Source organism: Protobothrops mucrosquamatus, unplaced genomic scaffold, assembly GCF_001527695.2.
Source record: "Protobothrops mucrosquamatus isolate PMUCROS unplaced genomic scaffold, P.Mucros_1.0 scaffold344, whole genome shotgun sequence".
NCBI lineage: Eukaryota > Metazoa > Chordata > Lepidosauria > Squamata > Viperidae > Protobothrops > Protobothrops mucrosquamatus.
Window position 1 is genome coordinate 1,332,322 of NW_015386681.1, and position 11,145 is coordinate 1,343,466.

An 11,145-nucleotide genomic window follows, 5' to 3' on the forward strand; every position below is an offset into this window, starting at 1 on the left:
ATTCTGGGAGTTGAAGTCCACGAGTCATGAAGGGGCCATAGTTCCCCCCTGCTGGCTGAGGAATTCTGGGAGTTGAAGTCCACGAGTCATGAAGGGGCCATAGTTCCCCCCTGCTGGCTCAGGAATTCTGGGAGTTGAAGTCCACGAGTCATGAAGGGGGCATAGTTTCCCCATGCTGGCTCAGGAATTCTGGGAGTTGAAGTCCACAAGTCATGAAGGGGCCATAGTTCCCTCATGCTGGCTCAGGAATTCTGGGAGTTGAAGTCCACAAGTCATGAAGGGGTCATAGTTCCCCCATGCTGGCTGAGGAATTCTGGGAGTTGAAGTCCACGAGTCATGAAGGGGTCATAGTTTCCCCATGCTGGCTCAGGAATTCTGGGAGTTGAAGTCCATAAGTCATGAAGGGCTCATAGTTTCCCCATGCTGGCTCAGGAATTCTGGGAGTTGAAGTCCACGAGTCATAAAAGAGCCAAGGTTGCCTACCCGAGTTAGTCTGTTGTTTTTATTCCTTTGTTTTGTTGTTGTGCCTCTGTGTTCCAATTGCATTTGGGATTTGGAGTGTCCTTGATATTAACTCTCCACGAGTCCCGGCAGTCATCGGCATGCAGGTGTGCTCAATAAATAAATAAGTAATGAATTGCCAGTTGGTAACATGCTCCATTCTAGGCGAAAGGTTGATCTTAAGGAAATGTGTTCCTGGAGCAGCTACTCCAGATAGGAAGCCATGTTCCTTAGCTGTTTGCCAAAGTCACGGCAATGAAGCGTTTAGGCCCCCACATCACCACTAAAATTACAGAAATGGAATCGTTTTTCCCGCCGTAACAGCTTCACTGCAGTTCATTTATGATTCAACGTATTGCGCAAAACACACTAAGCTAAGGCCCCCCCCCCAAAAAAAGAAAACACGTCTTGCGGGTTAATAGGGACCTTGGAGGTCTTCTAGTCCAACCCCCCTGCTCAGGCAGGAGACCCTAGACCAGGGGTCTTCAAACTTGGCCCTTTTATGACTGGTGGACCTCAACTCCCAGAATTCCTCAGTCAGCGTGCCTAGCTGAGGAATTCTGGGAGTTGAAGTCCAGGGGTCTTCAAACTTGGCCCTTTTATGACTTGTGGACTTCAACTCCCAGAATTCCTCAATCAGCGTGTCTAGCTGAGGAATTCTGGGAGTTGAAGTCCAGGGGTCTTCAAACTTGGCCCTTTTATGACTTGTGGACTTCAACTCCCAGAATTCCTCAATCAGCGTGTCTAGCTGAGGAATTCTGGGAGTTGAAGTCCAGGGGTCTTCAAACTTGGCCCTTTTATGACTTGTGGACTTCAACTCCCAGAATTCCTCAGCCAGCGTGTCTAGCTGAGGAATTCTGGGAGTTGAAGTCCAGGGGTCTTCAAACTTGGCCCTTTTATGACTTGTGGACTTCAACTCCCAGAATTCCTCAGCCAGTGTGGCTGGCTGAGGAATTCTGGGAGTTGAAGTCCACAAGTCATAAAAGGGCCAAGTTTGAAGACCCCTGCCCTAGACCATTTCGGGCAAATGGCTGTCCGATCTTTTCTTAAAAGCCTCCCGTGTTGGAACACTCACAATGTCTGGAGGCACAACTTCTGGAGCCAGGTTGTCTGAATGCAGTCATTAGCCAGTCTGATGTAGCATGGGGTAGTCCTCAACGTACGACCTGTCACTTAGCGAGCATTTGGAGTTATGACCTATCTGGAAACAGGGACTGACAACCCAGAACCAAAGTTCTCACAGTCACACTTTGAGTGCTTGACCATACAACCATATTTACAGCTGTTTGTTGTGTCCTGTGCTCAAATAAGCATGTTTTACAATGGTTTTACTAAAACCCAGGGCTTATTCCCAGTTTTCCGCAAAACCACACCATCACGAACAACGGATTCACTTAACAATCGTGGTGTTTGATTAATGAGCATCACAAAAACGATCATAAAAGCCCTGAAAACCCATCTATTCCGTGCGGCCGGCCTGGCGTAGTTTTAATTAGGTTTTAGTACAGGTTTTTATATGGGGTATTTTAGAGCAGGCCTTTATTTATTTAATCTGATTTTAGAATAGATATTTATTGTGATTTTTATTATCGCCTGTTCACCGCCCTGAGTCCCGTAAGGGAGATAGGGCGGTATACAAATTTAAATAAACATAAACATAAACACGACGGATCATTTTACGACTGTTAGGCCACAGTGCGTTGGGACCTTTAAAAAAAAATCTATTTCTCCTACCTTGTTGACACGCACAGCAATTTTCTCCACATAGTCCTGCCTGAGCAGGGGGTTGGACTAGAAGACCTCCAAGGTCCCTCCCAATTCTGTTATTCTAGGATCTACTCTATTCTATTACGGTCATTATTCGAAGATTAGTGAAAAGTGCTGGACTAGAAACTTGGAGACGTGAATTCTAGTCCTTCCTCAACCGTGGACGTGCCTGAGTAACTTTGGACCTCTGCCTCAGCCCAGCCCACCTCAAAGGGTTGTTGTGAAAGAGAAAATAGGAGGCAGAAGCATTCAGTAAGTTTGCTACCTTGAGTTTCCAAAATGGAGGCAGGATGTCAGTGAAGAAGTAAAGGCTTTCGTCAACTCAATACAGATCCTTGACTTACAAATGTCCGTTTAGCGACTGTTCTAAGTTACCACAGTGCTGAAATAAGCGACTTATGACCGTTTTTCACACTTACGACCGTCGCAGCATCCCCATGGGTCACGTGTTCAAAATCCAGACGCTCGGCAACTGACTCATATTTACGACGGTCGCAGGATCGCGTGATCCCCTTTGGCGACCTGCTGACAAGCAAAGTCAAAGGGGGGGGAAGCCAGATTCGCTTAACGACCGTGTTACTAATTGAGCCCCTACAGTGATTCACTTAACAACCGTGTCGAGAAAAGATGCAAAATGGAGCTAAACTGTCACTCAGCAGTCCTAATCTGAGTTTATCCAGGCCAAATATCTCTTTTCAGCTCTCCAAGTGGCCCCTATAAGGGCCTAAAAAGCCAATTCTATACACTAGTACAAAAATAACAAAATACAGAATAACAGAGCTGGAATCTGAGATTTGGCAAGATTACGAGAGTTTTCTGAACTGGAAGCAAAAAAAAAAGCAATTTAGAGCTCTAGTGAGCGTCACAGCGTAAGTAAGTTCTCAACCAAGTTGTAACCCAACGAACGCATGTGTGCCTGCTGTAAACACACAACAGGGTTGTGTATGCTTCAGGAGCTGCTTAGTAATTATATTCTGAAAAGGCCCTTTTATCAGGACGCTGTTTAGTTACAGAATAACCCGCTAATGCCCCCAGCAGAGAAGGAGGAATCTTGCTTTTTAATCAGTTATCCATTGACCCAGCTGAGTTTTGCTGGGGATTTTAAGGACGTTTCCCTTCCTCCCCGCTGCCCCCCCCCCCAAAAAAAATGCTTTGCAGGCATCCTCAGGACTGGTCTTAAGATGCAGAGATGACAAACAGAACAACAGAGTTGGAAGGGAACTTAGAGGTCATCTAGTCCAACCACTTGTTCAAGCAGGAGACCCTATACCAGGGGTAGGCAACCTTGGCTCTTTTATGACTCGTGGACTTCAACTCCCAGAATTCCTGAGCCAGCCATGCTGAGGGGAAGGGGAGAGGTTTCCAAGCTGAGCCATGCCGGCTCAGGAATTCTGGGAGTTGAAGTCCACAAGTCATGAGGGGGCCATAGTTCCCCCCTGCTGGCTCAGGAATTCTGGGAGTTGAAGTCCTCCAGTCATGAAGGGGCCAAAGTTTCCCCCATGCTGGCTCAGGAATTCTGGGAGTTGAAGTCCACAAGTCATGAAGGGGCCATAGTTCCCCCATGCTGGCTAAGGAATTCTGGGAGTTGAAGTCCACGAGTCATGAAGGGGCCATAGTTCCCCCATGCTGGCTCAGGAATTCTGGGAGTTGAAGTCCACCAGTCATAAAAGAGCCAAGGTTGCCTACCCCTGCCCTATACCATTTCAGACAAATGGCTGTCCAGTCTCTTCTTAAAAGCTCTTCAGTTGTTCCGTTAGTCACATGGTCGTTAAGTGAATCCGGCTTCCCCCATTGACTTTGCTTGTCAGGAGGTCACAAAAGGGGTTCACGTGCCCCCCCCGGGGACACTGCGACCGTCATGAATGTGAATCAGTTGCCAAGCACCCGAATTTTGATCACGGGGATGCTGCAGCAGTCGTAAATGTGAAGAACAGTCATAGGTCATTTTTTTTCAATGCCATTGTAACTCTGAACGGCCACTAAGTGAATGGTTGTAAGTCGAGGACGGCCTGTATGTGATTTTCCCATATCCAACTTCACTCCCAGGTTATCTCAAGATCCAGATTTCATCTTTCTCTATGTCTTTCTCTCTTTCTGTCGTTTTCTTTATCTTTGTCTCCGTCTTTCTCTTTCTCTCTGTCTCCGTCTTTCTCCTTCTCGCTCTTTCTGTCTCCATCTTTCTTTCTCTTTCTGTTTCTTTCTGTTTCTCTGTCACCGTCTTTTTTTCCCTTTCTTTCTTTTTTCTCTTTCTTTTTGTCTGTTTCTCTCTTTTTCGCTCTGTCTTTCTTTCTGTCTTTCTCTGTCTTCCTCTCTCTGTTTCTCTTTCTCTCTGTTTCTTTCTTTTTCTCTCTCTCTCTTTCTCTGGATTTCTCTCTCTCTCTTTTTGCAAACTTCTATCATCAAAACGATCTCAGCGAATCCACTGGTGTGATTCCCCCCCCTTTGCATTTATGTACTCTACATCAGCTTTTTATTTTAGCACACAAGCATATGACTAAGTACTTCAAGACATGGGCACATTTTTCCTTCCTTCCTTCCTTCCTTCCTTCCTTCCTTCCTTCCTTCCTTCCTTCCTTCCTTCCTTCCCTCCCTCCCTCCCTCCCTCCCTCCCTTCCTTTCAGCACAAATGCTTAATCACTGATGCTGGGCCCATTCATCTAAAATGAGATTGGATAATTTGTGATTTGAGGATTGTGAGAATGCTCCTAAGGGAAAAAAAAAAACCAGAATCTGCAAAGACTCCAATGAGATATTCAGTTGTTTTTTTTTTTGCAAAGATACCTCCTAAAAAATGGACCAAAAATTGAGAAATTTTCCCCAATACAAAAGCCAGAATTATTTTTTGAATTGTGGAACACGTGCATTCCTCTTATGAGTTTGCACAGATGTCAAACTGAAATATTTATTCTTCTCATTTACTGTTTTTTTCAGATTTGGCAACTTTTAAGACGGGTGAGCTTCAAGTCCCCAGCCTTGCTGGCTATGGAATTCTGGGAGTTGAAGTCCACACATCTTAAAAGTTGCCGAGTTTGAGAAACACGATTCTAATTCAAGTGAGTGAGAACTACTAGAAGGAAATGAACAGCATGCTTGGAAGATCTGCATACTGCCATTCCAAATAAAATAAAATAAAATAAAATAAAATAAAATAAAATAGAAAAACACTGCAACCTTACAACAAGACACGCATACACCTTTTGCATCGAGGTCACTGGCCACAAAAAGCACAACATTGACAACTGAAAGGAACAAATTGTATGTTCAAGATCCTAACTGTAAGTCATAATAATTTGTGTTAAACTCTGATGTCCCCAGTCATGCATTGATGATTTTTTTCCCCCAATAAATCTCATCCCTGACCTCAAAGAGGGAAAGAAATCCTCTACCAGTCAGGGGAATTAACAGGAATTAATATTTCTAGCACAGGATAGAACTGTGGAGTCCTTGATGCTCTCTGAGCTGGGTTGTTTTCTTGCAGATGTTTCAGGACCCAACTAAGGATCATCATCAGTGCTAGGAGGAAGTAGGGTTTACGGAGAGGAGGAGGAGGAGGAGGAGGAGGAGGAAGAAGAAGAAGAAGAAGAAGAAGAAGAAGAAGAAGAAGAAGAAGAAGAAGAAGAAGAAGAAGAAGAAGAAGAAGAAGAAGAAGAAGAAGAAGAAGAAGAAGAAGAAGAAGAAGAAGAAGAAGAAGAAGAAGAAGAAGAAGAAGAAGAAGAAGAAGAAGAAGAAAAGGACTGTGGGATCCTTGGTACTCTCTGAGCTTGGTGGTTTTCTTGCAGATGTTTTATTACCAAACTAGATAACATCATCAGTGCTAGAAGGGAGTTAAGTTTGTGAAATGGAGGATAAGGGGAATGGGAGGAGGAGGAGGAGGAGGAGGAGGAGGAACTCCTCCTCCTCCTCCTCCTCCTGGAGGAGGAAGAAAAGGACTGTGGGATCCTTGGTGTTTTCTGAGCTTGGTGGTTTTCTTGCAGATATTTTATTACCAAACTATGTAACATCATCAGTGCTAGAAGGGAGTTAAGTTTGTGAAATGGGGGAATAAGGAGGAGGAGGAGGAGGAGGAGGAGGAGGAGGAGGGGGGGGGAGGAGGAGGAGGAGGAGGAGGAAGAAGAAGAAGAAGAAGAAGAAGAAGAAGAAGAAGAAGAAGAAGAAGAAGAAGAAGAAGAAGAAGAAGAAGAAGAAGAAGAAGAAGAAGAAGAAGAAGAAGAAGAAGAAGAAGAAGAAGAAGAAGAAGAGGACTGTGGGATCCTCGGTGCTCTCTGAGCTTGGTGGTTTTCTTGCAGACGTTTTATTACCAAACTAGGTAACATCATCAATGCGGTCAGTCGCTTTCCTTAGAAAGCCTCTTCCTGGCTCCATCCTCCACTTTGCAGGCTGCTGAACCGTAGAAACAAATCTTCAGCCGACGACGTGGCTGTCTGGGCTGAAATAGAAAAATAGCCGCCAATTCATTGCCTTTCCTGGCTGAACACCCACAACCGGCTTGCGTTTTATTCAAAGGGGGCCGTTCATCCAATACAATTGATCAGCTCAGATATTTCTTCTTCTTTTTTTGTCTTTTCCAATCCTGAACCCCAAACCTGCATCCGGGGACTGCATTTCAGGGGCCACGTTCTTTGAACTCGAACCCGATACTGAGCCCACCGAGGACCGTGCTGGATTTGTGCAATGAAGATTGGAGCTGGTCTCTCCGACCGCAGTTTATTTTTAGACATTTTGGTTTATTTTATACATTTCCAGAGCAAAAGAGCTAGAAGCCCAGGAAGGGAAGACAGAACACAAAACACCCATACAGCTAATGAATATTTAAGGTAGGCATGAATTAATACACAGGCAGTCCTCGACATATGACCGAAATCACCATTGCTAAGCAGGACAGTCGTTAAGTGAGTTTTGCCCCCTTTTACGACCTTTCCTCCCACAGTTGTTAAGTGAATCGCTTAATGGCTAAGTTGGCAACACGGTTGTTAAGTGAATTTGTCCCTCCCCTCCCGGGGACCCCGCAAACCGTCCTAAATATGAGTCAGTTGCCAATTGTGATCACATGACCACAGGGAGGCTGCAACGGTCGTAAGTGTGAAAAGCGGTCCTAAGTCCCTTTTTTTCAGTGCCCTTGTAACTTCCAACCGTCACTAAATGAACGGTTGTAAGTCAAGGACAACCTGTATGCGGTCAAACCTCAACACACCCTTTGCTGGAATCAGGAGACCCAAAATAAAAGAAGGCAGAATTTAAGGGAACCCCAATTCTGCTTCCAAATCCATTTTTTTTCCAAGTAAGTGCATAAATACAGTTCCTCTGAGTCAAAATCCTTTTCCAGTGGGCTGCTGGGATATATCCTGGGAAGATCCCGGGAAGATTCTCCAGGATCCATAGAGGATGGAGAACGGCCGTGTAATGGAGCTGCACACTTTTTGATCCTCAAAATGCCTGCTCGAGTTCCCATCTGTAGCTGAAGTCTGGAGCTTTTGAACGGGCCGAGATTTCTTCCTAGCTGGATGGTAATCCCTTTTAGATCTCATTCGATCCCCTCTCCCACAACAGGGTCTTCAATCCACATATCTCACAGGTCACGTGGGGACACTCGTAAGCCCCACCCCGGAGTCTTTCCATATTTTGATGCCAAAGTCTCTAGTAGTCAATCTGCAGAACAACGGATGGAAACGAATCAAGGAGAGAAGCAACCTAGAACTAAGGAGAAACTTCTTGAAAGTGAGAGCAATTAACCAGTGGAACAACTTGCCACCAGAAGTTGTGGGCGCTCCATCGCTGGGAGTTTTTAAGAAGAGACTGAACATGTTATAAGGTTTCCTGCTTGAGCAGTGGATCAGACTGGAAGACCTCCAAGGTCCCTTCCAACTCTGTTATTCTGTTATTCCACCATAAAGCGTATCTTGGCAGGTCCTTAACTGTACATTTATTAAATTAAAAACCCACACACACACCTTACTGTGTGTGGCACGTTTGTCATTCAGCAGAATGCCAATATTTAGTTTATTCTGGGTAAAAGCACTATATTCCTTTGTCCCCCCCCCCCAAGGCCTGCACTTACAAAGGATGTGATTAGGAGACACCCTCTGACTTTTTGATTAAAAATATTAGCTTGGGATTAGCTTGGTGGTCGTGGTTTATAAAAGCAGCCTTCGTGGTTCCTGCTTTGAATTTTTCTGCTTGGTCTCCCTTTTCGCACAAACGGGGGATCCAGAAATCTCCTGGTCCAATCGATCAGCCTCCAACGGTTGAAGACCTTCGTGCCCCAAACCTACGGATGAGAAGAACGGATGGCCAGGCTTGTATTTACACTCCGTTGTTCCTCTGGACCTTCTCACGGGTTGGCATGGCCTCCTACGGCTGACCGTCGGCGGTTTTCTCCCGCCGGTTGGGCCCCGGGGTGAGGACCACCAGCCTGTCTTTGGTAGAAGATCAGATCTCCTTCCAGTTGACGCCCGTTCTCGGCCCATCCTCACGAATCGTGCTTCCACTTGGAGCTGACCTTGTCCAACAAGTGCCGCGTGCTTTCCCGAAATTTCCGCTGGGTGAAGTAGAAGAGGATGGGGTCCAGCACGCTGTTCATGCTGGCAAAAGGACGGGTGCACTTGTAGGTGATGGCAAAGGCCTGGCGGGTGAGGCAGTGGACCTCGGGAAAGGAACGGACGATGAGGTAGATGGTCTTGGTCAGGTGGAAGGGGAAGAAGCTGATGGCGAAGACGAGGACCACGATAACAATCATCCGGATGGCTTTGTCCTTCTTCTTGCGGACGGCCAGCCCGATCAACTCGTCCTTCTGACACAGGATCTTGGTCATGCTACAGTAGCAGCCCAGGATGGACAGAAAAGGGATCAAGAAGCCCGTGACCGTCAGGGTGATGCCGTACGGGAAGTACCCGGCCGAGTTTTCCGGCGTGCTCAGGTCGTAGCAGACGGTACGGTTCCTCTGGATCCCGGTGGAGGCGTAGAGGAAGGTGGGCAGGCACTGAGCAGTGACCACGATCCAAACCAGGGCGCAGACCCCCCAAGTGAAGCGTTTCCCCCGTTTCTTGTGCCAGGTGGAGAGCGGGTGGCAGATGCCCAGATAGCGCTGGACGCTAATGCAGGTCAGGAAAAGGATGCTGCCGTGCAGGTTGGTGTAGAACTGGAACCGGACGAAGCGGCAGGTGAAGTCGCCAAAGGGCCAGTAGTCCTTCTGAGAATAGTTGTAGATCAGCAGGGGCAGAGAGCAGACATAGAGTAAGTCGGCCACTGCCAGGTTCAGCATGTAGATCATTGTCCGCGTCAGGACCTTCCGGGACAGCCAGATCTGGACGATGACCACGAAATTCAAGGGGAACCCCAACACCAGGACGACGGAGTAGACCACCGGCAACAGGATCTGCTTAAACTCTTCGTGGTACGTGCACGAGTCCTTCACAGGAGCTGGAGACGTCTGGTTATCCATCCCAGGGCTTCTGGGGGCTCCCGGTTCGACCTCGAATCGTCCGCGCGGGGCGGGGAATCTGGAGTTTTAAGACAAAGAGTAGTTAGACCTAGTTCTTCTCTTTGGCTTTCCACCTGATCTTGTTCTCCTGTCGGAAGGCTTGGGCCTGAACGTGGCTGGCTGGGGAATTCTAGGAGTTGAAGTCCACGCATTGTTAAGAGGCCATTGTTCCCCACTCCTGGTTTAGAGAACGGGTCTCCCCAACCCCCGGTATGTGGACCGGGATCAGACTGCAGCATGCCAGCAACCGGTCCACGCAAACAAGTGAAGCCCCATCCGCGGGATGCAGGCAGCAACCAAAACCACGCACTCTCTGGTCCGTGGAAAAACCTCTCTCTCCACGGAACCGGTCCCTGGTGCCCAAAAGGTTGGGGACCTCTGGTTTAGAGCAGGGGTAGGCAACCTTGGCTCTTTTATGACTCGTGGACTTCAACTCCCAGAATTCCTGAGCCAGCCATGCTGAGGGGAAAGGGAGAGGTTTCCAAGCTGAGCCATGCTGGCTCAGGAATTCTGGGAGTTGAAGTCCACGAGTCATGAAGGGGCCATAGTTCCCCCATGCTGGCTGAGGAATTCTGGGAGTTGAAGTCCACAAGTCATGAAGGGGCCAAAGTTTCCCCCATGCTGGCTCAGGAATTCTGGGAGTTGAAGTCCACCAGTCATGAAGGGGCCAAAGTTTCCCCATGCTGGCTCAGGAATTCTGGGAGTTGAAGTCCACGAGTCATAAAAGAGCCAAGGTTGCCTACCCCTGGTTTAGAGCATGTCTCTCCAAACTTGTGAACTTCAACTCCCAGAATTCCTCAGCCAACCAGGGGTCTTCAAACTTGGCTCTTTTATGACTTGTGGACTTTAACTTCCCCCCTGAGCAGGGGGTTGGACTAGATGACCTCCAAGGTCCCTTCCAAGTTTATTATTATTATTATTATTATTATTATTATTATTATTATTATTATTATTATTATTATTATTATTATTATTATTATTATAAAACACTGGACTGTGCCAAAATGGACAGACATTACATTGAGGATCAAAGAAAAAGAAGATTCAGAATATTTTTAAACATGGAACTTATTTTATCAATGGCTGGAAAAACGGGATAGAGCAGGGGTCTTCAAACTTGGCCTTTTATGACTTGTGGAATTCCTCAGCCAGCACGGGGGAACTATGGGCCCTTCATGACTTGTGGACTTCAACTCCCAGAATTCCTGAGCCAGCATGGGGGAACTATGGCCCCTTCATGACTTGTGGACTTCAACTCCCAGAATTCCTGAGCCAGCATGGGGGAACTATGGCCCCTTCATGACTCGTGGACTTCAACTCCCAGAATTCCTGAGCCAGCATGGGGAACTATGGGCCCTTCATAACTCGTGGACTTCAACTCCCAGAATTCCTGAGCCAGC

At 47.0% G+C, this 11,145-nt stretch overlaps 1 protein-coding gene across 1 annotated transcript; it reads right to left on the reverse strand.

Annotated features, from left to right (window-relative positions):
- Positions 1–8,720: 8,720 nt before the first annotated feature.
- Positions 8,721–9,706, reverse strand: P2RY6 (pyrimidinergic receptor P2Y6). The gene has a single exon (XM_015815506.1). The coding sequence runs from the start codon at positions 9,704–9,706 to the stop codon at positions 8,735–8,737; it is 972 nt and encodes a 323-aa protein (XP_015670992.1). The 3' UTR covers positions 8,721–8,734.
- Positions 9,707–11,145: the final 1,439 nt, after the last annotated feature.

Excerpts from the sequence above, each read along its gene's own strand:
- P2RY6 (XM_015815506.1), bottom strand. The coding sequence starts at position 9,706 with ATGGATAACCAGACGTCTCCAGCTCCTGTGAAGGACTCGTGCACGTAC.